Below are 27991 nucleotides of genomic sequence, written 5' to 3'. Positions count from 1 at the left end.
TATATGGCCTAGAAGGCTTGAGGAGATAAACATGTAGGGCCTTCTGTGGCAGTTTGCTAGAAGAACAAGCACTGGCAAAGCCAACAGGTTTGCTTTACGGTACACATTTGCATGCCTGTGATGCCCCTAGAGGTGACCGTGTTTCCGCTATACAAATGCTGATTGATTGAAAAGCTGCAATTGCCATTTCCCGATGCAGGTACTATAGGTCCCTCGCATGGGACAATACTGGATGTAACAGGCTGTACTCTGATGGATCAAGCCCTGATCTTTGGACTGGGTAGGAGTGTTCTGCTTAATTCAGATACTCTGTCCATCACCACCCCCTTTTCCGAATCGTTTTGTCCCCCATAAGCGTGGAAGGGTATACTCCGATGTGAGTCCCTTGCTCACTGCACCATCAGGATTCAAGCAAGCCGGGCCGAAGACGGCTGAAATGCCAGAAACCGGTCCCCGGAAGCTTGTTTCCTTCCCAGTATAAGAATTGGCTTGGTAGTTTGGTCTGCCCTGTTCCCATGATGCACTGGGCCAGAGACAGACTAATTTGCATGTAGCCGGGTTCTGAGCTGGGATGGGGCAGTGAGCTAAAAAATGGTGATGGATCAAGCCCTGATCTTTGGACTGGGTAGGAGTGTTCTGCTTAATTCAGATACTCTGTCCATCACCACCCCCTTTTCTGAATCGTACTCTTAAGCTTTTACTTTGGATCCCATAAGCATCTATCACCACTGTAAATGCCAGATTATTTATCTATGGGTGATCTTTCCAGATTTTAAGTGAGTAAATGTGTAAAATTTCAGGCAAACGGTACAGAAGAACATTTTATCAACACTTCCTGTTTTGCATGAGAGGAAGGAGTGATTTTCAATCGCACTGAACTGTGAAATTTTAATGAAACACATCATGGTCAGCATATAAAAACAGACGGAAAGCTGTAATAAAATTGCATTTACTTGAAACTGTAATAATTTAATGAGCACGAATACAAACGGCACATGGAAAGAACTAAGGGTCGGTTTCCAGCAGGTTGTCATTGTTGGACGTGTCCATGCATTGCAATGTGCAACACCTCAAACAGCTGTTGCAAGATCATTTTACATACAAGATGAAGCTTATGCATAAATAACCTAAAGCAGTTTGTGATGAAGATGCCAGAGGGAGCAGCTACATTTTATCAGTTTACAAAAATAATGGAATTTGTTTCTTAACCAAGGGAATTTATTGATGTGATATGAAGACCGTTAAAATATCGGATTCATAAATACTGCATGTGATGGTGCACACTTGGTGTTTGGAATTTGAAGGAAACCACTTCTAACGAGAAGTAAAGAGAAAGACTGCAATCACCAAAGAAGAGTTATACCAGTAGGTGTGCTGTGAATTAGTCGCTTCTGAGCTGCCTACGATAAAACCTGGAGCCATTTTGCCTGATGCCATATCAATGAAACAGGCGAGTGGCAAGTGGGGACCCTGCGTGGTAGCAGTCCAGTGTGTCAGGTGGCGTTCCAGCATGCTTTTTTTTTTTTAGAAATTTACAGAATCGCACCGGGTTACGTGCAAGTATTTAGACCACACAGGTTAGACGCTGAACAAAAATTCTAATGCTAATAGAGAAGTGTAAATTTTGTTTACTGTTTTATTTTATGTTCCAGCATGCACCAGACATCTTTAAGAACCTTCTCAAAAGGAAACTGCAGGGGCTGATGGGATATTGGATACCAAAGGTGCAAGACTGTGACCCACTTATTGAGTACTCAAAATTCCAGCACTTCCTAGGAGGTGATAGAGGTCGAGATGCCTGAATGCGAGAGAGACCGCGAGGGGGACAGGACAGCGGAGATGAGGGGTGACCATGAGAGGAACAATCAAAAGTAAAAGCTACATAATGCCCTCATCACCAAATCACCAACACGTAGTCGGTTCACAAAATGGGACACAAACTATCCTGAGAAAAAAAAAAGGATTTTACAAAAAGCCAATGCAACTAATGGCAAAGATAAGAAAAAAAAAAAAAAAGGACATGTCCATCCCTGAATTGGGCGGGCCCAAAGTCCACTCACTTGTTATATTTCTTCATTAAAAAAAACCTGACGTTTTGCTGACATGCGATCTAGAAACAGACCGCTAAAGTTAGCTCTATATAGACCTAAAAAAAAAAAAAAAGATGACATTGGGACTCTATTATGGAGGAATGGTTCTAAATTAGTATCAAGGGTTTTGCAGAAAACACACTAGAGATGTGGAACTGCGTTCGAGAATTATCCAAACTGAATTTCAATAAAAACTCAAGACATTAAATATCTTAACACAAATAGCAGCTTGAAACATGAGCCTTGAAAATAGAAGGGGTGCCATTACACCAACCACTTAGCATTAGATATTTAGGCAGCTAAAAATAAATGAACGCATTTATGCGTCTATAGAGAAAAAAATGCAATTAGCACTCAGTGAATGTTTCATTTGTTGCTGTACTGCAAGAAGAGTGAATTTCTAAACGTTATGATAAGAAACCCAGCTTGGATGTCGATTGTACCTAGGACTTAAAAAAATGCTAGAAGCCAAAGGCAAAAAAAAAAATAACAGTTCAGCAACAGAAACATAATAACTAAATCAACAAAGTACCAGCAATTTCAGCACTTTGAGACATGGACATTGCCGAAGACCTCCCACTTCAGTTAGGAGAAAGCCTACAGGTCATAATAATGAATGTGCATGTGTGGAACCTCAACATGGCAGACAGCAGTCGGCAAGTGCAAATAGTGTAATGAATCTTTGCGAATACACAGATTACGGTACTTTTGAAAAGATTCATACTAACAGCCTAGAACAAACATGTTTGGTTGGCTCAACGGTGGAATTAAAGACCTGGACCTTGCCCCAATGTTGTACCAGCTCAATGAACGGCAGTTCTGTTGTCAGCTTGCACAACCTATAACGAAAACTTTAACAGCTAGGGCTTTATGCATAGGGACGCTTTTAAGTGATACAGTGGGGGTGCAGCCATCACTAAAGTCATGGACTGTGAAAAATTCAAGCGTCACACAAATAACAAATGAGCCACTCTCGTTGAGCAGGGGAGTGGTAAGGGTATCGTATACAGCCGGTGGCACATTTTCAACACACCGTCGCAAATATATTACTACAGCATCCTGCGAGGGTGCCGGTCATTTACTAACTTTCTTTTGAAAAGGTCACTATTTGCTGATAAAACTATGTAGGGCAGAAACAATAACGGGGGAAGAGGCTAGTTTTAAGATAATGTCATGTCAAATTTAACAGAAGATTATTTTTTTATTAAAAGTTAGCCAACGTTATGTAATTTTTAATAAAACTGGACACAAATGTGACGGTTTCTGGAAAAGAAATGTAAAGCTGTAAAAAGTCAAGTTATTAATTCCCCATTTTGAATTATGATAAATTATCTTAAAGTCAATAATGTTCTTCAATGAAAAATGTAACGGAGCGATGACTGCATCATTATAACAAATGCCCAATACCGGATAACATAGAAAAAAAGAGCCCGACGAGCAAAGACATTTTCAGTCGTATGAATACATTCATAAAAAAGTCTTGACCTAGGCATGCAAGACCGTCACAAAAGGTGACCTCGAATGTGTAGGTCTATTTATTCCCACAAAAAAATGATTCTGCAATTGCCTATAATTAAGCAGGAGTAATTCTCACAAGCAAAAGGTGGTAGGCAGATCAAGGAATCTTTTTTCTTGTAAGTTTTTAAAATGGCCACACACGTCTGCGAGCATTCACAAACTCCTATATGATCCTTTCCCACAATCGAAATGTTCCTAGAGTTAGACCAACCTGTCAAGCGCTGGACTAAATCGCTTTCCAAAATGGGACAGGAAAAGCGATAACCCTCAAACTTAGCTGAGGTGTACATAACAGCATTTCATCTTGTTGGCAAAGGCTTTAACACAAAGAAGAAAAATGCATGGAATTGATCCTATCCCCAAAATTGAATTTCTACCATGCATGCTGTACCGAGCAAATGCTAACCTAACAAAGTAAAGTTAAATTCCAGTGAGTTAGCCTGGAAACTAGCCACTGCTATACCTTTCCACATACATTTTTAATTAGTGTGAATTTAGAAACAAAACACCTTAAAAGGCTCCTCAAGAAAAAGATTAACTCTCCAAAGATTTTTTGTGTGTGAATCTGCAACAAATGCATTATCAGGTTCTGTAAAGTGGGTTGTAGATGATCAAAGTATTTGTTTTAATGGAAACTCTTACCACTTCTGAAGACAGACAACTGGGACATCATAGGTACTTGGTAAACACCATCTGGTCCATTAAAGTTACGCTTTTTTGTATTTTCAGGTTGAAATCGCGATTTCCATTGCCCCTTGAAATACAGCGCATTGACAAGGATGAGCCTGGTTAGTGCGCTGTCAATAAGCTCCGGTGCAATCAGGCTCTCAATCATTCCTAAAAAGGAAAGAAATACATAACCTTTACAAAAATGAATAAACAATGCACAGATGAAACTACTAATGGCTTCATTAAGAAATCCATTGCAGTTCTGATGACACCACTAATGGCAGCGACTGGTTGCATCGTAGTTGTGAGATTCTTGTGGAACTGTGGTATTTCACCACCAGAATCTCCAGGTGAAATATTGGAGCCAAATGAGGAATTACTGGGTGAATTGCACTCAGAATTACATGATCCTTATAATTCCTGATTTCTCAACAGATATGAAGGGTTCACCTCAAAATCTCCACTAATTTCACATCCCTGTAGATAAGTGAACCACAAGATCGTTATCTCTGAGGAGCAAAATTAACAACTCGCATAGCGGGCACTTGAAATGTGGCCCATAAACAAATTTAAAGGGCAATCATTTGTTACCTAAACTTGTAACTAATTGCCAAACTTCTTACAAGGTTCTAGCCTCCTTAAAATGTTCCCAAATGTCTACTTCCAGTCAAACTAACCTCATTTGATTCAGCCTCGTCCCCCCCTCCCTTTGTCCAATGCTTTATTCTTCAGTCCAAGTTTTATCTCTGTTCTTACACTCAGATTTCCTTAATTATTTTATTAGAATTCAATACAAAGTTACCATATGGAGTTAATAGACAACAGATAAAATACACACAGTATATTATATTTAAAATTCAAGGTACTAAGGGCTATATGTATCAAACATTTTTCTGGTCACAAACAGCCAGTTTGTGCCAGAAAGTTAATGTTAAGTATTAATCCGAAACTGGCATTCTGTAACATGTTATTGAATCGCAGTTTAGAATTGAGAATGCATACTAATTTGGAATTAGGACGGGCATGTTTAGGGCATCCCTTCCTCATATCAAATCATACTGGAATGTAATGTTTTGAGACCGAAATGCATTTGCAAAACATCTGCATTTGATGGGGTCCCTAAAGCACCTCTTTCCCTTCCAGAATGCAAATAAAAATATTTAACCCGTTCGGTGCAGACAGCCCCCAGCCATCCCACGTGACAGTGGGCGGGTGCAGAGGACGGCCGTGGGCCTTCCGAACCCCACCCACTGATTAAAACGCCCGCACCGTGGCAGAATTCGCGCCGCGGTCAACAGATTAAAAGCAGGCAGGGGTCCATGGGACCGATGCATACACTTAAAAACTAAAACTGCAAAGTTTCATTTTTTTCGAATGCATCCCATTTTTCTCTAAGGAAAACAGGCTGCATTTATATATTAAAAAGCAATCAGACATGGTGGTCTGCTAACCTCAGCAGGCCACCAAACCAGTGAAAGCTGCGATTCCTAATGGGTCACAAATTGCAACCTACCTCCTTAATATTCATGAGGTGATCAACTTGTGCTTTTGAAGTAGTGCTCAATTTGGACCTGTTCAGCAGTTTGGGTGTCAGCTTAGGAAGTTATTAGGTTTGAAGAAACTGCTTCAAGCATCTGGATAGATTCATTTTGGCTTGTCGTCGTCATAAGCTGTTCAATCTACAAGCCAATTTCTCTGCATCCTGATCAAATGATTTAACAAGTGCTCCAACAGAGTGAGCACACATATGCATATATCGGTTTGTAAACATTTTCTTATTCTCCTTCAACAAACACTCAAGTCAGCCTGGAACCAGCCATGCCGAGACGCTGAAACTGAACGTCGATCAATACAGTACCGCAAATACCATAAACGAATACGGTCAGGGACGGGTAAAACAGTGGATTACCGGAACTGATCTGTGGACAAGATAATTTAAGCCCACGAAAACGTGATAAGAGCAGGAAAGACAGATACTGCATATTCTTAAGAAATATGCTGGAGTGAACAAATGAGTGGCATCAAAAAACGAGCGTGATTATAGAAGGAACCCTGGAACGCAACATACCAAAAAGATTTGCAGCGCCCTGAAGAAACTCCTTGGTAGGGAGTGAAACGCGTTGGCTGAACTCGTGACATATTTTATTGATGACGTGTATTTTAAATGGATAAAGATAAATAAAGAACATTTTTCTACTTATTTCTTCTTGGACTTCTATTTTTGGTGCGCCCCCATGAACAGTAAAAAACACTCAAATGTTAAAGTAGTCTATGCTCTTAAATAACTACTCAGCAGACCAGAGTTTTTGGACATACCTTGAGGCTACCACAACACCAAGGTTCAAGGGTTTTGGCCCACAGTCTCTGGCTGCGGTTCTTAAAAAATAGTGCCGATCATAGAGAAATTTGCATTCTCAAACATTCAATAAAAACACCATTAATACTGGCAAAGGTTATTTGACATTTGGGGAAAGAACGATGTGATCACATGCTGGTGTCACTTTTTCGGTGTGCCTAATCTTTTGCATTTATGCATATCTGTCAACTTGCCCACTTTTTAGGTTAAGTCTTACAACCCACCCATTGGCTTTTTATTGCTAACTCGGACAGTCCTTCAAAAATACTTGCTTTCCAAGGGGTGATCTTTCTTCTTTATTCCTCCTTTTCATCAGCTGTTAATGCCCAAGGAGGTACGCCTAACTATTGGTATGGTTCCACTTGTGTGTAAGTGTTTGTTTTCTGGAACTTTTTTTTTTCCTGCTCAAGTTTGTTATAGGTGTACCACTTGCTCGCAGCTCTGCCGCTGCACCGCCTTCTCCTATTTATCCTCCGCTTGTGCTTTTCATACCAAGTCTGTTGTGGTGGAGTCTCCTCACTCAGTTCAGGCTGCCGAGGTAGTTTTCCCTCCTGTTCTCGCTTTGCTTCTCCTGCAAGCCACTTCCTCAGTGTGGCCACCTCCTGTAGCCTCGGTCCATCTGGCGTTCTTCGCTCTCCTCCCTTCTGCTCTTCCCGATAGACCCTGGTACTGCGGATAGCTCCCTCTCCTTGGGCTGCGGCTTCGGCTGCCTCCTCCTCCTCCCACCTCTTGTTGCTTGCATTTCATTTAATAGCCCTGTGCAGTACTGTACCCCCATTCCCCCCCACTTCGACTCGCAGCTGCTGCACACAGGCAACATCCTACAACTGTGTGAAAATATTTATATAACCTGCATTAATGCACAGGACATCTTGCACTGCACCCAAAAAAAAAATAAGTTCGCAGATTTAAAGCATAGGGCTTTCTATAAGGCACACAAACTTACGGAAAAGGTGTAATGAGACTGCCTCTTTCCCAAACAGGGCTCTGCATCCTGCCAGGAGCAGAAACCATCTACTTTACTACACAAATTCATTCCACAGCACACTATTACACACCACACTATTACACACCACACAATTCCACAAGAATTCCACTCCACCCAACATACATTCACTCCATAATAAAATTCATTGCCAATAGTTCTAACTCTCGTGACCTATTGATTTTTTACATGTCTGGTTTTGTTTATCCACTTTCCAAACCACATTCAGTTCCTTGATGAAGGGTTCCCACTGAATGCATTGGTGCACTTGGGATTACCTTGCCTTAACCACATGACTGCTAAGACGTTTCCCCTCCTGTGCTGAAAAGTGATGTTCCCCATTATTCATAACGAGCTCAGCTCGTCATGAGCACACGACCAGTGTACTGCATGACGAGCTGAGCTCGTCATGAGCATGGAAGGGGTTAATAAAGCGAATAAATGGAATGATGGAAGAATATATGCTGTGCGACACCAACTTCTCAAAACACTACCCGAGGACACCCGAATTTATCTGGAAAATGAATGAAATTAGAGAAAGAATACTTTAAACTTATGTAGCGTACTTTATTTTGCAGGAAATTTACTATTGGATTTGTTAAACTACGTTCTCGGACTATGAAGCACTAAAAAAACGTTGCTGCGCAGAGATCCCGATAGGTCATTATGAGGGAGTAGGACCTGAAAAACTACAGTGGAGAGCAAGAAATGCCAAATAAGTTACACGTAGTTGAAAGGAAGTCAGCAGTCATGAAAAGATGTGGGTAGCAAACTTTTTTGCATAGGTGTATTAGTGAACAGAAGTGGGCACATGGTCCCAACGACCAGAGGGAGAGCCAGTCCTCAGAGCCCACCTGATGAAGACAAAACCATTGCTGGCTATACATTATTGCCATTTAACTGCCATTTAACTTCAAGTAATCCCTGTGTGTAATTAGGACGACAATTGAGGGGCTATCTCTAGGATGAACATTTGATCACAGGGCTGAGCAGCTCTTGCTTTGATTTTAGCATATGAATTACTGCAACTTCGGACTCGGCTACTTATGGTAGGCAAATTAAAATATCAGGTCTTTACTCAATCTTAATATCTAGAAGCAATATTACCTCCTGTTCTATGGATCATGGTGTCTCCCGGATGACAGCTGAGACACCATGATCCACAGAACAGGAGGTGTTTTCTACCCATGCTAAGGGAGGAAAACTCTTGAAAATGTAGAGCTTGATATTTTCTATAGATGACAAAATGAGACTAGAGCACCTCTGTAAGAAACTGGGGGGGGGGGGGGGAGGGGTGAATTTAAGCAATTCCATGTTCTTGCCTAGTCAGAGAGGGATTGTCAGAGTTCTTTACTTTTAGGACTTTCCAATTTCCAAAACATAATCCAACTTAATGTGTTAAGATCATGCATTTACAGAGACAGTTTAACCCTTTTTATGAATTAAAGATACAGGGATTTGGTTCATGGGATGGTAGCTTAAAAATAGACCGGGGGCCGGTTTATCTATATTACGTCTGGAAAAAAATTCTGAAGTGCAGTCTGAACAGTACTCCTGCACTAAAATCATAACTCAGATTCTGAAATTAGGGGTTTTAAATATTTCTCAATGGCCAGAGATGCCATTGAGCTCCTCTGACAATGTAATTGTTTTTGCAGGTTCTGTAGTGTAGTTCCTATATACCCAATAGGCTATGCGCATTGAAATAATATATCCTATAGATTTGACGTAGGACTTCGGTCGACTAGGTCTCTATCGGAAATATTAGACTTAATTGTGAGTGCCAGCTAGCTCAGAGGTCACTAGAAACATTTTCGAATAAAGAATGGATTTATTTCTGACAACCGCATAAACATGACAACTTTGTTTCCCCAAGAATAACTGATCTTCAGAGTCGTGGAAACAATAAATAGATATTTTACTCAGTCAATCGTGCATGCTTTGTTTCATCAGAGGTGCAGAGAAATAGAGGAGACTGGAGTTTTCAATAAAAAGGGTTTTATTGACCAGTCTTCTTTCTCAAGCATGTAAAGTGAACTGTTACAATCTTAATACTGATTGCCAAGTATAATGCTTACAGTAAGAAGAGTATTATAAAATACTGTAAAAGCATTGTATGGTTCCTAGACCATAGATAAATACATACATAAATAACAAATGCTAAAAGTACTCAACTGGTGCTTCTAAAATACGCCTACCCTAATGTACCCAACCTAAGTCTAGTACGAGGGAAGAAGTGAGTGAGGTGTAGCATAGGTTTACTTTGTCTTTGCTAAGAATCTAACCAAGATCTCTTCGGGTCTAATCAGCCCCGTACCTTGGTTTTAGAATGAAGGAGATCTGGTATCTGTCTCGGGACTCTATTTTACAACACCCTGCGAAGGGAGCTTGGAAACACTGGAGCTGGATTCTCAGCGAGAGAAAGGCAGCCTCTCGATCAGTGTGTCAGCTGGAGGAACGGCTTCCTTCGGCACTTGCTGTAGTGAGCTGCATCGGGCAAGTAGATAGTCTAGCTGCTCCGAACCAGTGTAGGCATATTTTACCTTGAAGGTGCCTAGTTTGACGTAAAGTCTGACATAATAACGTCAAACAAATCCAAGGGAATGGTAGTTCTTTGAAAACTCCATGATTTCTAGGACAAATTAATATCCAAGCAAGGGGATGTCCTTGACTGTTGAAGCAGAGTTTTCCGGGAAATCGTTGTGGTTTTTTGGAACTAGTGGAAGTAGCCATGCCTGTATTTGGAATGGATGGGTTATGTCTAAATATGGGTATGATTTCCATGTCTATATAAGGGCAATGTGAATTATACCTATAGAAGGGCATGAATCGGTAAATTACACTTGGATTCTAAAATGCTACACAACACCCACTCCACTTTATTATGTTGGTTATTGCTAAATTCTAAGCATTTTTAAACATATCTAAAGCATGATGTGTAAAAATCCCTTCCAAAATACATAAAATGATGCATTTGAAATGGTTGTACATGAAAGATGAGCATTTGTGCTGTAAGCATATCAAAAAAGCAATATTTTCATTCAAAGCAATGTAGTGTAAAATTGGAAAAATGCTTATCAGAATGAGTCATGAAATAACATTTATGAAATGGCTCTTAAATACAGAAGAAAGGTCGAGACCATTCCATGACCGAATATATAAACTGTTTAGGTTGTGGACAAGATCAAATATGGTCTCTGAAGTGTTTCAAAGAATTCTTGTTCTCTAAGAATAGTTCTACTTTAAACAGATTACTTTGTGCCAAAAAAAAAAAAAAAAGGTTTAATTTTGGAAAAGTCAAAAATCGCAAAAAATAGAGGTCTAAAGTTGGAAGTTTTTTTATGAAAAGTGAAGGTCGAATACAGAGTTCCATAGAACGCTCTGTGCTAACTTCAAAAGGCATTCGCGTTAGACTATTTCTTTGCCAGCTTAGAAGATTTGATGTTTTCTCCTACCACAGGAGGTTAAAGTTGGACCACTTCATTAAGTAAACCGATTGCACAAAAATGTGAAGCATCGCGGTCAGCGTTGGCCGCATTAGCAACGTTAGTCGGAGATGGTACCTGTGTGCCGGTCGATCCTCGTATCTCACCGTCAGCAGATTGAGTCTGAGATCTCAATGAATGCCGTCATCAGAATTGGTAGACGCTGGGGACAACACGATGCATGAACCAAGCAAGGTATCAACATCCGTTGGCAGTGCTGATGGAAGTGTTAGACAGATTTCCAAAACTCATTCTCCTCTACATAGCAGGCATTGTAGAACAGGTAAGCTGCAATCTTGCCAGATTGGTCGGAATGATAGGAACCACGTTGTATTCAGGTCTCTTAACCGAGCCAGGCCCAGTATTCGTATCATGCGCTCACAACACTTCATTGCCAGGAGAGTGGTTCTCTATGGTAATCTGGGTGCCGCTGCTGAATGGACTTGCCATATCAGAGCAGAAGGAACAAGAATAGTATTCCTGCTACAAGTCCCAAAATATGAGGCAGGCCGCCGAACACAGAGTGCATGAAGTTTGGAAAAACGCTGAGGACTGCTTCAAATGGTGCTAACAGTCCCGAAAAAACGGTCTTAAATACATGTATAATACCACTGGTATCAAACATGTTTAAGATATGACCTAACATTTCTACGATATGTACGGGGCTATTTGTGGATGAAAGGTCATGCATCTCTGCAGAGGATCTTGCAACTTGTAGTTCATACGTCTCTTTGGACGAGGTCAGTGGCACAGTTTTTTGTAAAAGAATGGCTTTCATTCTGCTTAAAGTATCAATTCGAACAGAAGAGATGCTCAGTGAAGGCCATAACGGCGACTCCCAGTTTGTCTTCGCTTTAGGAAACAATACTTGTATACAACAAGTGACGCTGACAGTTACGAGATCGGCTATTCCTGGCATCATTCAACAGCTGTGACCATTCAACATTATAAAGCTCCCGCTAGAAAGCTGCCTAAAAATTGGATCCATCACTGCTGCTGGAGAACCTTGCAGGTCGCAGGATAAGTTGGTTGAAGAAACTTCACAGGCTCCATGTAAATTAATACCCTGGCATAAAAGTGTACCGCTTAGTGCGCTTTCACATTGTGTACCACTAAGAAATACTTCTTTTCCCCCACTCCAACATTTGTGAGTGTTTGGTAATTCCCAGGTTGACTTTATGTATTCCTTACCCAACCTTTCATACACGGCAACTGGTATATCTTTCAAACAGTATTGAACATTGTGACTGGCAGAGTGATTGTCCAGTGTATTAGCCATTCTGTTGCAGGTTTTTCTGAAACAGTTAATGGTAATCTTTCCAGTTTTTCAATGCTCAGCACCATATAGTTTGCTCCTCCGTGTGCCAAAGTGATTTGTTTATCTGTATGGTTAAATAAAGAAAACAAGGACGTGGTGTCGATTAGACGCCATGGCACATACCCAGAATGAAGATTTTGCAACGTCCAGCCTAAAAGCATTATAGAACCTAATTGCGACTGTCCATGCTGTAGCATGAGCAAGTCCTGTTCCATTATGTCTATCGCAGAGGACACTATGCTGTCCAAAAAATACATTCTGGATGACAGAGTCCTTAACCCATTGTCAACTACAGAGTGCTTTCTCTAAATTAATACTATAAATTTCTCGTATTCTTTCTGCAGTCTCCGCCTGTGTCGCTTTCCAAGCTTCATCATAAGTGGCATATATATCTGCGTATATGAAACGTTTATGACATTGTTTTGCCGGACCTTGTAAGAAGTCCCTTAAATCAACGCCATCTTTAAGTAAAGATAAGTTTTGTTTAACCTCTAAGTGTAGATTTTTGTAACCACTCAAGGCAGTTTTCCTACATTGTATGTTGTTACTATCCCTGGATGTTGTCTCTGGACACATCATGGATCTGGCCTAGTTACTGTAAACCCTGGTCTCTTGTTCAGGAATCGATCTTGACAGTTATTTGTGTTTGTGGGCCAGATTAACCATTTTTTCCAATCCGGATCAGTTCTGTTTTTTAGAAAAATAAATTTTATGTCGACCCCTCCCACTGAAGTGTTTTTACTATCGGGTGTAGGTATGGACGGTTTGTTCAAATCTTTCATCTTGGACTTCTTGCTTAACTGGATACTGCCTCTGTGCAGTTGGCTGTGTTTTTAACTGGATTTTATGGTGAGGAGAATCCTCATCCTACATGATTTTTATATAATGCTGGAGCCTGGGCTACAGCCCATTTTCTGGCATAGGTGTATTTTAAATTAATCAGAATGTGATTAGAGAAGGCTGGCATAATGAGGTCTTCGCCATGTGAGCACTCCCAGACAAATTTTGGTGGCCAGCCTTTTTCAGCTAGAAGAAGGTCATAACCCTTGGAGAGCTTCTCCCAAAAGAGTGCTCTCATTTTCCTAGTTATGTCCCCCTCCATCCGGAGCATTACTTCATATAACTTATGGGGTACACTAACCCTGGTATCAGCGGTTTCAACTTGAATGTACTCATTAAAGTCCACTGTCTCCAGATGATCCTTCAAGATCTTGCGAGCTATGGGGACTTCTGCTGCGCTGTCATGGGGTGGCTTTGTGAGCAAAATAACAATAGATTAAACCCAGATCTGTGACTGGGGGTGAATGTTTTGCCATTGTGCAACATTCTGTCCATCCTCGTGTTTTGCTGTTCACCCTATGTGGGAAGGGTATGCCCAGACATGGGTCCTGTGTTCACTAAGCCATTGGAGTCAAGCTATCCTGGCTGAAGACAGCCGATAGCCAGAAACTGGTCCTAGGATGCTTTATTCCGGTCCAGGGAAGACATGGCTTGGCAGTTCGGGCTGGACTGTTCCCATGAGGCACAGGGTCAAGACTGATTTGCTTATGGCCACGTCTAAAACTGGGGTGGCTTGGTGAGCAAAATAACGATCGATTAAACCCAGATCTGTGACTGGGGGTGAATGTTTTGCCATTGTGCAACATTCCGTCCATCATCTTGTGTGTATCTGCTGCGCGGTCCAGCATTGTCTGGGCCCACTCCCCGTTCTTTAGTTGTGTCCTCAAGATCCTCGGCTGGTCTGATTTTTAGACCTGGTACCTTCTTTTTGGTGAATTGGTTTTTTTTTTTGGAACGTGTTTATCGTCTTTGGACTTCACGCGTTCTTCTTTCAGATTTCTGTGAGGAAGTCTGAAAGTTACGAGAGGAACGTGTATCAGTATCTTGATATCTATCAGGTTTTCTTAAATTATCCCTATTCCTGAGGTTATAACTCTTTTCAGAGGGCTCCTTTTGAGGAGACCTTCCTCTGGACTGAGAACGCTGTTCATTAGAAGTTTAGTATTTTCCCACTTCTTTTTAGGAGTAGTGAGAGTGTTTTTAATAAAGACCTTTTCAGGATTTTCTGTTAGTTGGGGTTTTACTGGTTTCCCACCTAAACTATCTCTATCTAGTTCTTCGTAGGATTTTTCAATTATTCTGGCTCAGTTATATCAATGTCCCTTATTTTTTGGCGGATCGCCACGGATGCAGCTTCACCTTTAATATTAACAAATTTTATAGCGGAGACCTGTTTGAAACCTTTCAGTAATTTTATATCAGGATTTAAAGCAGGCTCTGCCCCGTATTCATTTTGAATCGGTTTCAGGACGTCTGTAGGAAGGTGGATACCAGACATTGGTTACCCCAGATTTTTATGCCTAGTGTTTAGCTGGTTTTCGACTTAGTTAGCCTGGGATCCTGCTAATCAGGGCCCCAGGCTATCTGCTCTCTCTTTAAAATGGACTCCATGTACCCTAGGTACATCACCAATTGGGTCACCTTATCAGCCCCTGTACAGTGTACTATAGGGGCATAAGTGCATCCAAGGCCTACCAGGGGCTGCAGCATATCCTTTGCCACCCCTGGCTGGCCATCCAAACTGACAACTGGCTGATCACTCCGCTGGGGCAAGGTGGTGTAATCACCCCTTGCTTAGATATAGTATACCCATGTCTAAACCTATATCTGCACACATATGCACCTATAAGTCACTCCTATGGCAGGCCTTAACAATTCTGGAGGCAGAGTGCTTGGTTTTATGGGAGATGGTGCTCTAGCACGAGCTGAGCCTGTCTGTAGCTTTCGGAACCATGTCCTTATAGCTGTTCTAGGATATTGCCATACCATATAATCTTTAGTGCATTATGAACCTCCCGGTTAAATGCTAACTATGGTTTGGCTTTATCAAAACAGGTCATGTAAGGAGTCATACGCTTTGGAATACTACCCCCTCGCCAGTCCTGGCAACAGGGGTAGCATTCCACCCTTCTAGAGGGAGAAGACATGTTACTTTCCTTAAACGTGGTTAAATCTAACCAGAGCCTCCGCATCACAAAATGTATGCTGCTGCCACAGACACAAGTCTGGCCTCCTGCTGCTGACCGAAACTCCAGCAGGGGAGGCCTGGACAAAAGGTTTCCTGTCACAGGGAGGTGCTAGCACCACCCAGACAGGAGATAGTGGATTGGGGCAGGGAGGGCTGAATGACACTGCCTGGGGCACACAAGGTGTCCAATGCAAAGTCCAGTTCAAACCGGTGCTGGGGCACTCCAGCTCTAGCACGAAACTGGACAAAGGGAAAGGGGTGTAACCACCCCCTTCCTGGGTCCCACCCATAGGAGGGACCTAGCAGGAGATCCAGCCCCTTGATTCGGAATAAAGGTAGGGGCTGTTCCCATAGACATTAGATCATCCTGACTGAAACTTTGATACGAAACTCTGGACTCTGACATCCTACTCGACATAGAAGACTGAAGAATCTCCCTTGTGGTCAAGGAGTGACCACCCTGCACAAGCAGGCACCATCAGCGCGCAAAGGTTCTCTTTGTTGTTGCTCCCGCCGGAGCTCGAACAACAGAGTCCACTGTAGCCCCAGCGATTCTCAAGGCCCTAGGCCTTACCATTGTTCGTGACGTGGTTCTTATACCACTATTTTAGTATATGGTTTGGGTGGCCACCAGGGACTATCAATATTTGTGCAACTTTTGTAGGTTATATGAAGTTCTTGGTTTAACGCTTGTGCTTCTGTCCTCATACAGAGTACAGGGGATTATTCTGGTAATAAATATATATTTTATAATATATAACTTGTGTGGTGTCCTTTCATTTGATGTTAAAATGATTGCATATTGTAAAACAGCTGGCTTCACATGCCCTCTTAGTTTAGCCTAAGACTGCTTTTGTCCATGCTACCCCTAGGATAGCTGGTCTATAAGGTTGACTTACAACCAATCACAATAAGGGTCGTTTGGAATGGTGCAAGGTGCTCACTAGAATAGAGATTATCATATACCAGGCCAACTTCTCACAGTCTGATATAACTGCCATAGAGGGAACACCATGTGTTTTTGTGTAAATTGCAGCAAAGACTACCCAAAGTGTTGCAGTCCTCCAGGTGTGGTGCGATCCCCATTGGTAAACAGATTGTTAAAATTCTGTGTTTTTCATGAGGTGTACGGTCAGGAAATACGGCCTCTATTTGAGCAATTTGAGCTATCCAGAATGGAATTTGTTCCCTTTTTGCGGGTAATTTACAAATTACTGATTGTATAGACTGTGGTGTCATTTTATTGATGTTCCCCTGGTGAGGGGTTTGTTGTGGAATCCTTATAGGAGGTTGGACTGTTAGAGTCCGCATGACTAGTTGAACTAATAGTTCTTCACTCGACATTTCTTCAATGAAAATATGTGGTGTAGAGCTGGCTAGTACCGGCCATGTTGCTCCTGGTCTACCTAGTGGACCGAGCCTGGTAATGCGATTTTGATGTTGTAGGGCGCCTTTAAACCAGAGCAGATGCCCTTGGTAAGATAGTCGAATTTCAATGTCCTCAAAAGGAACGTATTCAGTTGGATTATCCTCTACTTTATAGAAGTGAAACACATGCGATACTGCATTTGCTTCAGGGAAGATTATTCATGAATAGAATACCTCTGTCTGCCGACATTCCCGTGCCTCTATGACAAAAATTACCCTACCACCTCTAGGTGATAAGCCATTTGTTATGAGTTTCATAGCGATGGTTTTCTTTAACTTTTCCGGGATGATTACAGCATCCGGGACGATTTCTTGGAAACCTGTAATGTTTAAAGCCGGTTGGGCTGCAGCTCCACCGTTCTCGGGGTAACTCATTTTGTTGACTGAAAGTTAGCAGAGGACGTTTCTAGGAAATAAAGATAAGGTGCACAATATTTTGGAACACTGCATCCTTCAACTTGAATCTAATCAAAAACGAATACATAGGATTTGTCCTACTTAGTAATGGCGGATATTTTATCCTGTTACTCACTCCAGACGTCTATTGGAGTATTTTACGGGAAAAATGGGTCTCTGTGAAAAGCACAACTGAGTTACTCTAGTATATAGCATTAAAATTAGTGCCTTACCAAACGTTGTGCGCCATGTAGTGTTCCTATATTCCCAATAGGCTCTGCGCATTGGAAAAATATACCCTATAGATTAGACGTAGGACTTCGGTTGACTAGGTCTCTATTGAATATATTAGACTTAATTGTGAGTGCCAGCTAGCTCAGAGGTCATTTGAAACTCTCGAATAAACAAGGGATTAGTTTCTGACAACCGCCTAAACAGGACAACTTTGTTTCGCCAAAAATAAAACTGAACTTCAGAGTCGTGGAAACAATATAGATATTTTACTCAGTCAATCCTGCATGCTTCGTTTCATCAGAGGTGCAGAGAAATAGAGAGATGGGAGTTTTTAATGAAAAAAGGGTTTTATTGAACAGTTTTCTCAAGCAAGTAAAGTGAACTGCTACAATTCTAATACTGGTTGCAAAGTATAATGCGTACAGTAAGAAGAGTATTATAAAATACTGTAAAAGCACTGTATGGTTCCTAGACCATAGCTAAATACATACATAAATAACAAAGGCTAAAACTTCTCAATTGGTGCTTCTAAAATAAGCCTACCCCAATGTACCTAACCTAAGTCTAGTACGAGGAAAGAAGTAAGTGAGGTGTACTATAAGTTTAGTTTGTCTTTGCCAAGAATCTAACCAAGATTTCTCTTAGGATCTAATCAGCTCCGTACCTTGGTTTTATAATGAAGGAGGTCTGGTATCTTGGTCTCGGGACTCTATTTTCCAACAACCCGCGAGGGGAGCTTGGAAAGACTGGAGCTAGATCTCGGCGAGAGAAAGGCAGCCGCTCGATCAGTGTGTCAGCTGGAGGGTCGGCTTACTTCGGCACTTGCTGTAGCGAGCTGCGTCGGGCAAGTAGATAGTCGAGCTGCTCCGAACCACCGTGTGTTTGCTAGGGCAAGTGTAGGCATATTTATACCTTGAAGGTGCCTAGCTTGACGTAAAGTCGGACATAACGTCAAAGAACCCCAAGGGAATGGTAATTCTTTGAAAACTCCATTATTTCTAAGACAAATCAATATTCAAGCAAGGGGATGTCCCGGTCTGCTGAAGCAGAGTTTTCCAAGAAATCGTTTGGTTTTTTGGAAGTAGTGGAAGTAGCCATGCCTGTATTTGGACTGGATGGGATATGTCTAAATATGGGTATGAATTCTATGTCTATATAAGGGCAATGTGAATTATACCTATAGAAGGGCATGAATCGGTAAATTACGCTTGGATTCTAAAATGCTACACAACAGTTCATATAGCTCAAACTTGGCCCAAAGGAATCCAAGGGCTTCACATGAGGAACAGAATACACTAATCAAGGTCAGGTCACGTCTCCCATAAGCGATACATAATTGATGGTGGGTTTATAGTACAGTTAGAAGTGAGAGCTGCTTGCTATCCAGGTATGGATTTTTTCGATGCATTACATAATCCTCCTTAACCTACTTCTATTCCAATAGGTCTTTCAGTATTACACATATGATGCAGTGTAATTCCAGACAGACTTGCACCCATATGCAATATAGAAGACAACTGATAATTCAACTACAATTAACATTTCTCTACTGAATTTGTTTAACTGCTATAGATTTTAAAAGCTTTTATCCCATTAAATCCTTATTCCCAGTGAGCTTATTTTTTAATCCTTTTGGCACAGAAAGAAAATTTATTAAAGTTGTATTCAAAAGCCATAAAACAATCTGTCAAAAAGCACTGAATAGGCATAGCTGACTAAAAGTTAGGTTGAGTAAAACATTGGGAAATACATACTTTCCTGAATTATATTTTCCCCCAAAAATGCCAGATCGAAAAAGGGTTTTTTGTAGCTAGGAGTAGAGTATGATTGAGATCAAATCGTGCATCTACAAATACAAACCAGATCTACATGAAAGATATTCAGAGGCCTGTATCTAATTGCTAGTTTACATTTTAGAAGAAAAAACAATGGAGGAGAGTATTCAAATTTCTGTTTCTTGTGAATTATTATTTTTATCCATTTCGAAGACACTGCACTTTACTTATTCTTAACACCTTGGCTGCTGTGGTTATTTTTCCCCTGTGCTGGAAAACTCTTGTTGCCATATATTCATGACGAGCTCAGCTCGTCATCAGCACACGACCACCGTGGCTGATGACGAGCTGAGCTCGTCGTCAGCATCGAAGGGGTTAAAGGGCATTCAAGGTAATAATAAAAAGGCTATGGAATGCATGGTCAAATCCCAAAAGTGCAAATGAATTATAGATTTGACGTTGCCAGATGTGTCAATCAGGAAAAAGGAATCAAATCATGTGCAGCCCTGCTTCAATTTGATGAACAGAACTGCGGCCAGACTAAAAACCACTATTGCAAATTCTAGATCTTGGAAGTCATCCCACACAACTTAATTACAATATTAAAATGTTTTCGCCTAAAAGCACTACCAAATTTGTGTTTTCATTTTCAAGAACATTCAGTCCACAACTGTCTAAACATTACAGTCACTAGTCATTTAATCACAGAATTAAACCCAATACTGAATTTAGTAACTTCATGAAATGTTCTCACAGCTATCCACTAATCCTTCTATTGATATCCAAAGAATCAACTTAATTTAACAACCCCACCTTCCGAGCAATCTCGCCACCAACCAAGTCGTTTGAGAACAAACCCAGGCATGGGAAAGCTGCACGCGGCCTTTGCTGCCCTCCAATCTAGCCTAATAAACCTTCTGATCATTCGCCTCACCCGCGCCTCATGCAGGCACTAGTCACCATGCTTAAATTAATATTAATCTTAAATGTCAAACCTCTGACAAGAAACTTTGATCTACCACCTCATTCCGGAAAGGCAAGTGCCTGGAAATCTACCATAGTCTTAAAACTTCCAAATGTCTTTCTATTGCCCTCGATGTGCTTCTGTTGCTTGTGTCTGAACAGCGGGAAGTCTGTGAAAGAAGTTCTGAGGAAATATGCAATACTATTCATGTGGAAATTTCCACTAAAATGGACAGTTTTATGACACTATACTTAAGATTCATCTCAGCTTAGCTAACAAAAGCGACAGAACACACTTCCTCTGCAACCCTCTGCAAGTGTTCAGTGTAGTGAGCATTGCTTCATAATGTCAATGAGTTGCGTATTTTTAATGTGCAAAGAACTTACCCCTTGTTTCGTTTTTGACCCACTGGTTTATTATGGACGCTGCTGTGCTGCGGTTTTCAAAATCCACACTTCTGACTTCGCTCTGAAACACCTCTTTGTTTCTTGCCATGAAGGGAGCTTCCATTTTAAACCCACTCCTCGAGAACACTCCATTGGCATTTAAAACAATGTCTTTATTCTTTTTCGAGACAAGAACTTTGTTGATCTTCCTGAGGATTTTACCAACTCCTTTATTCCAAGGAAACAAAAAACACAAACCAATATGTTCATATCCATACAAGAATTCATTTTAATTATTCTACACGTTTCATACAGAGGACTGTATTTTTTAAGCAAAGAACAGGAGGTTAGAAGTATTTAGAAAGAAAAAAAAAAAAAAAAGAAGAAGATTTTAAATATAAAATGTCGCTTATTTGCAGGCATAAAACGCAGGACACCAGTCAAAGCCCTGTTAACAATGTTAGAAATCTACTACGGTATTTTACTATGTTTGGAGTAAATTTTAGAGTTTAGGAATTCAAAAACAGTACTTCAGTAAACTTACGAAAGCAGTAGATACACTGGTGTACTCTAATGAACCAATTACTTACTGGTAATCTAATCACCCCAATTCGTAGTCCTCTTCCAAGTCCTGACTAAAATATGTAGGGACGCCTCATTTAGTTATGACTGGGACGAGGGCAGAGATGAGGAGTTAAGTAGAATCTGAATAAAATGGATCTACACATTACATTTTTTCCCCTCCCTTCAGAAGAACCTCCCCTTTCATCATCAAATGTATGGGCACCATTGAAAGGTCTCCGTGTCAACTTCCATAGAAATTATATTTAAAAGGGTTTCCAAAGTGGGAAAAATAGGAGGCAACCTATAAACTTTACACAAGTTTGCGAGTGTTGCCCTAGTTCTTCACGAAGTTCCTCCAAAATAAACCCCCAGAATTCTGCTTCTAATCCAAAATGTGTGAATGCAGACATGTGCAAGATTGGTGGAGGTTCCATATTCATACAGACATCTTGCAAATGGACCATTTTATCAGTTTGTACTCAAAGTTAGTTTTCGGACGTACGTCTGCCAAGTACCTTTTTTGCATTCTTAAGTGCCACTCTGTTACATAAAAACTTCCCTTAATCATGTCCACACTGAAGAATCAGTAATAGCCTTTAAGGCGAGCATTCGGGGCGATGGCTGGGAAATTTGTAGCGATAGGGTCAATTGTGAGTCGCTATTGAAACAATCCTTGCAGTTCCTTCCTAATCCTACTTGCATCCAGAGTTGATAGCACTTCTGTATCTATTTTACCAATCTGATTAGTGTTCTTTTAAGAGTTTCATTCAATGGCTTTCTGTGCTGCTTAATCAACTTTTTAGCATGATGCAGTCTTGAGTTTAAAAAGAAAAATATTAACCGGCTAAACATACGTACTAAGGACCACCACAGTTCCTGTAGTAGGTAAGTTTGCCCATTGGGACACAATCTGGAAGGGCAAAGGTTACATGATGTCACATCAGCCAGGTCTATTGCAGTAGCAATTGTAGCACTGCGGAGTGGCGGTCTATACAACAAAGTTACACCACATTAACAGTGCAGTAATGCCTGAAATCGTTTTAGTACATCACAGATACAGTAGACAAGTTGTGTTACCAAAGCCTGCTTGATGACAAACTGCTCTAGAGAATCAATCTCCATAAATCAGCTTCGTTATTTTTTTACCATATAAATAGCACTTGCAGGATTATTAAGTGTAACTTGGTTAATGCCTTTCATGTCAAGAAAACTTCTTTACATTCCTACCCCCCCCCCCTCGCCCCCAACAGATCTCGTTTGTTCCTACAGGGAAATCCCCAGCACCCCTCAGCATCATCTACACGGTCATTGCCAGATTTATGCGAGTGGGGGAGGTACAACAGTCTTCTCTTCTCTCATCATTCCTCTGAAAGAAATGTTGTCCTACATGTGCTTCTAATGAGCTTTTCTCACCCCATATTTCTACCTTTACCCTTGCCTTTCTACCCTTGCCTATACCCAAGTACCTCTACCCCCTTCCCTACACCGTAGTACCGCTAGATCGGCATACCGTCTGGTACCCCAGACACAACCCAATGCCACAATCCATGCTTTTAAGCTTTACCACTATCCCTACCGATTATCCAGCACCTCGGCCCATATTTATTACCCAATACTTCTTATAAAATCACTATAAACTAGTACCTCTTACCCATATCCTCTAAAATACTTTTGCCCTTTTTTCACCTTGCCTGCTTGCTTCGTTTTGTTGTCTCCATATACCTTTCCTATTGGTCAAATGTTATGTTATGTTATGTTATGAATGGGTTTTCTATAGCGCAACGGCTACTCCAAAGGAGTGTCCCGGCGCTTTGTGCTCCAGACCCAGAAAGGAGACTGAAAAACATAACAGCAAAAAAGGAAGACATAAACCGAGGATAGAGACACTCTAACCAGAAAATAACCAAGTCTTTAGACCCTTCCCAAAGGCAAGCAGATTAGAAGTGGAACGTAAGGACAGCGGTAGAAAATTCCACAGCTGAGGGGACAGGAATCTAAAAGACCGGCCACCCACACGGGCCTTCTTTATACGTGGAACTACAGCAAGTGCCAATGACTCCGATCTTAAGGATCGTGTCGGCCGGTAGAAATCCAGCCTCTTCTGTAGGTATTTTGCACCTGTAGCGTGCAAGGCTTTATGGGCTAGTGTCATGGCTTTGAACATTATCCTCTTCCGTATAGGGAGCCAGTGGAGAGATTGCAACAAGTTTGAGGCACTAGCTCGACGATGCAGGCCAAAAATAGCACGTGCTGCAGCATTCTGGGTCACCTGCATACGCTGTAAAAGATATTCCGGGAGACCCAGATACAGAATGTTAGCGTAATCCAATCTGGATCCAATGAGGGCCTGAACAGTTATTCTCCGATGTTCCTCAGAAAGCAACGGAAAGAGCTTTCGGAGCATCCTGAGGATGCCGAAACACGTTCCTGTGAGGGTTGACACCTGGGATTTAAGCGTAAGCCCGTTGTCAATTTTAATTCCCAGGTTCTTAGCCCATTCCGAAGAGTGAGCTGGAGGGAACATGTCGGCAGGCCACCAACCATGCCAGTCCGGATCCGATGGGCAACCAAAGAAAAGTATCTCAGATTTATCAGAGTTACACTTGAGGCGGTTCAGTTGGAACCAGTTAAAAACAGCCCCAAGGCACTCACGGATACTTTCCCCATCGAATTCTTCGCTCTTCCGGCAGGTGAAAAGAAGCTGGGTATCGTCAGCATATGAGACGATATGGGCCCCGTAGGACTCCACCAATGTCGCCAGAGGGGTCATAAAGATGTTAAATAGAGTAGGGCTCAATACTGAGCCCTGAGGAACTCCAACTCCCAATGGTGGCATTTTGGCATATCCAGGAGAGGCCCAGACCGTTTGTCGGCGGTTGGCTAGATAGGAACAGAACCAATTGAGCACCGTCCCCCCTAGACCGATGTCATGTAGTCTTATGAGGAGATCCTCATGGGGACGGTGTCAAAAGCCGCCGACAGGTCTAACATAACTAACATCACCCTGCCTCCGGCATCCAGCACCTCCTTCACAGTCTCTGCGACTTCCAAGAGTGCCGTCTCAGTACTTAAATTGGGTCGAAAACCCGATTGAGACGCATGGAAAAGCTCATTCGACTCCAGGAAGTTGGAGAGCACGCTGTGAACATGTTTCTCCAGAATTTTAGTAAGTGCTGGGAGGAGCGAGATTGGTCTATAATTGGACGGGGCTTCCGGGGCAAGGTTGGGCTTTTTAAGGAGAGGAATAACCATGGCCTGTTTCCAGGAATGAGGCAAGGCTCCCTGACTCAAGGAAAGATTCAGAATAGGGTTGACTATAGGGTTAACAACATCTGCCATTTTAGCTAAGAATTTTGCCGGGCAGGGATCACGTGGTGAGCCAGATTTAAGATTCCTCATCAAAACTAGAGATGAGGATATCGTGAGAGGCGGGAAGTCCAACAGGACGGGGCCAGATGAGCTCTCTCATTCGACAAAGTCGAAGGATCAGCTGTCGGTCTCGGAGGGAAGGAGTCCTGTATCTGCCTGATTTTAGTAGTAGAGACATTCGCAATGGTGTCAGCCCAGGTCTCAGCTGGAACTTCCTGTGGTGAATTCGATCGCAGGGTAGTAAATTCTCGTACGACCGAAAAAATCTCCTTACAGGAGTTGGCTGCTTCCTCAATTCTTTTAGCAAAGTAGCACTTCTTTCCCTGTAGGATTAAACCATGATAGGATTTTATCATGGATTTATAGGTCCGTTTTGCCTCAGCATCATATTGGGCTCTCCATGCCCGTTCGGCGACTTTACATTGTCTACGGGAGTGGGCCATCTCCGCCGTAAACCAGGGGGCCGAGATCCGTTTAGTAACAGATCTGGGGGGCTGTAACGGGGCCAGCTCATTCAATCTAGCTAGAAACCAGGTCTGCAAGATTTCAAGGTCATTATCCAGATCACCAGTGTAGGAAAGAGGATGGTTCACCAGGGCCTGGGCTAACAGATCTTGAGTCACCCGATGATACGCCCTGTAGTTGCTTCCCTGCTGTCTCATCGCACTGTTTGCTGGTTTCTCAGTGCCCGATATTTGGAAATGGGCAAGTCGATGATCGGACCATAATACCGGCAGGAGTGCAGTAACCACCACAGGTGAAGTGGAAAAGACCTGGTCTAACGTGTGACCTTTGTCATGGGTCGGGCCAGAAAGATAGGGGAGCAAGCCCAATGCAGACGTAATATCAAGCAACTTAATAGCATCCTGAGAATCTTCCATATGGAAGTTGATATCTCCCGTCATGTAGTCATGTTTCATTGGAAATGTATTTTGCCAATTTTGAAAATTCATCAAAATGAAGTCTCACCAGCTGGGTATGTTCTAGCGAAGTTGTCCTCCACTTTGTGTTTCAGTAAATGAGGTACAACCATGCAAAACTACACTTTAGCTTGTCATACGGATTAGGAAATGTGTCTGAGTTAAACAAAGACCAAGCAAGATTTCTTCAAAGGAAAGCTCATTTCCAATGCAATTGAAACAATTATCAGTAGGTGATGGGTAAAATACGGTGAGTAAATAACAGACTATGAAGAGTTCAGGATATCCACGGACATCTGGTTCCACAGCCTCTGGCACCAGGTCTAGCAGCAACTTCGCACCCGGGGCAGTGAACGGGTCAGTGGTGTTGGCTTTTATCGTTGACAGCAATGAGAAACTGAATGAGGGAGCCACCTGCATTATCAGGACTTTGCTAGGACCATCTAAGAGGAGAAGGACTAGGAACAGATCCTTTAGGGTCGAAGATGTCAATTAATCCCACCTGGTACTCCATTCCATCTGGTGCTGAACCTGCCCGGGTCTAAACAGAGGAGGACCAAGACCAACATCCTGAGGAGGGACAAGGGGAGAAAGAGGCTGCTGAGACAAGTGACTGCACATTGCAGTCGAGGACTACATGTCCCAAGAGCCTGAGGGGCCTCGGAGGCAGCCAGCATTACCCTCACAACTGCGGCTGAGTTCACCAGCGCTACTTAGTGCAGGAAGAGGCCCGCTGCACAGGCAAAGCCGGACGAATCCTGGGCCAAGAGCGGGCCAGTCGTGGACCCGCTCATTGAATGGCAAGGGTGGGCTTGGCCACCCCCCTTTCTGCTGATGCATTTCAGGTACAGTCACTTCAACCTTTTACTGCACACTTATTCTGGGGTGATTTCGTGCCTAAAGTGGGAGAATGCAATACCACAGTGGCCTCCTCGACTGCACATGGTACCACCCTGGATGGGTTTCTAAAGCGGGTCATTATTGTAATTTCCAAGGAGATTGAACTTGCAGAACGTCAACTGTCACATTCCTTCCCACCCAGTACTGCATTATGCCCCGTAATAGCTCAGATGGCATCTGATAATTGGCGGTCAGGGGCAAACTTAGTACCTTGGACGTTAAGTCTTTTTCAGAAGCAGTTGAGTCCGTAGTTGGTAATGTCCCTCTGCCTGTTTTGCCATCAGGGGACAAGTCTAAAACCTATAACAGGAACATAGTCACCAGGGGCCAGGCTGGCAAAAGTATAACAGCATCAGTCTGCTCCAAAGTAGAGACCGTGTGTATCTACTCTCACTCCAGAACTTAAGAGGCCCGTAGAAGAGGACACCATCCTTGGGAAAATAAATACTCTTTATTGTAATATCAAGGAACCAATCTTAGGAAGCTTAAGTCAGTCCTTGTCCACCTGAAGGCCATCGAGGACAACCTAAGTTGCCTGATTATCCCACCTCCCCAGTTGCCCTAAATCCAACAGAGGTGCCACCAGATGGAGGGTGAAGGGGGGATTTTTCGTTAATGTGTCACCACAGGAGCAGTTGCCCCACATGTAGAGGCTGAGCAACATTCATTTGTGCAGAAGCCCTTACCCGCACCTCTAGTCAAGGGCCACCAAGCGGGGCCCCATAACTCTCAAAGCATATCCCCTCAATCTCACACCAAGGATAGCCCTGCTCACAAAAATGTTTCCAGTTGTGATCTACTGCCTGCAGCTTGTCCACATGTAATAAATCTGGTGGACATTCGGGTGTTATGCCTTTAAGTCAATGAGTCTGCAGTTGACCCAATTAATAAGATGGTACACTGGGTCCACAGGAACATTAGATTCAGAGGCAACATTTCACCAGAGATTCTTATGGCCAGGAGAGAGGGTTGGGAGGGAAAGCTGAGCAAGGAACTAGATGGTGACTGCCATCATTACCTTTAGGAATCCCATGGTAATGCACGATCTCTCGGGAGCCTTTAGGCAAGGGCACCATCTCTAGTAGATGCAAGATATTTCCGCTGGGCTACTTCTATATATACACACTTGTTGCCCTATAATAGGAGGGCGGGTCCATTTTCTCCAAGTCTACCCAGTTCCCCCCCTCCCTTATTTAAGGTACCAGTTAAAAATGTTTTTTCTTTACTTGGGGACCAGTCAGAAAATGATCGACTGGGCACCCACTGCAAAGCTAGGAAGCAATTCACAGAGAAAATGGGAACGATTGAGGGGTGGCTTGTGGAGGGGCAGAGCCTGAAAGAGACTCCATCCACCTCTAAACACTGTCCTTTGCCAGACCTGGTGGGAGGGAGAAATCTGGGGCACATCCCTAGTCTATTATCGGCATCAAGACTTGTGGGTATAACAAAATGCCCTCCCTGAGCACTCCATTCACAATAAGTAATTAGCGCCATATATTAATTCTTCTTCCAACATAACAGTATTCTTCAATTGGCACAGTTAATCAGTGTATCCATAGTCTGTTTATTCATCCATTATAACATCAATCCAAAGAAACAGCAGTCA

At 42.3% G+C, this 27991-nt stretch overlaps 1 protein-coding gene across 2 annotated transcripts in view; it reads right to left on the bottom strand.

Annotated features, from left to right (window-relative positions):
- The window catches only part of SERPINE2 (serpin family E member 2), a 228189-nt gene that overhangs the window by 117393 nt on the left and 82805 nt on the right, over positions 1–27991 (bottom strand). For both annotated transcript variants that reach the window (XM_086943905.1, XM_086943906.1), the window contains 2 exons: positions 20633–20860; positions 4251–4445 (listed from right to left, as the gene is read on the bottom strand). In XM_086943905.1, coding sequence (XP_086800031.1) covers positions 4251–4445; positions 20633–20860 — 423 coding nt within the window. The remainder of the gene's footprint in view (positions 1–4250; positions 4446–20632; positions 20861–27991) is intronic.

The sequence above is a fragment of the Lissotriton vulgaris genome, chromosome 11, assembly GCF_964263255.1.
Source record: "Lissotriton vulgaris chromosome 11, aLisVul1.2, whole genome shotgun sequence".
In the NCBI taxonomy this organism is placed as follows: Eukaryota; Metazoa; Chordata; class Amphibia; order Caudata; family Salamandridae; genus Lissotriton; species Lissotriton vulgaris.
Note: the sequence above shows the minus strand (reverse complement) of the source record. Positions and strands in the feature narration are given on the sequence as shown.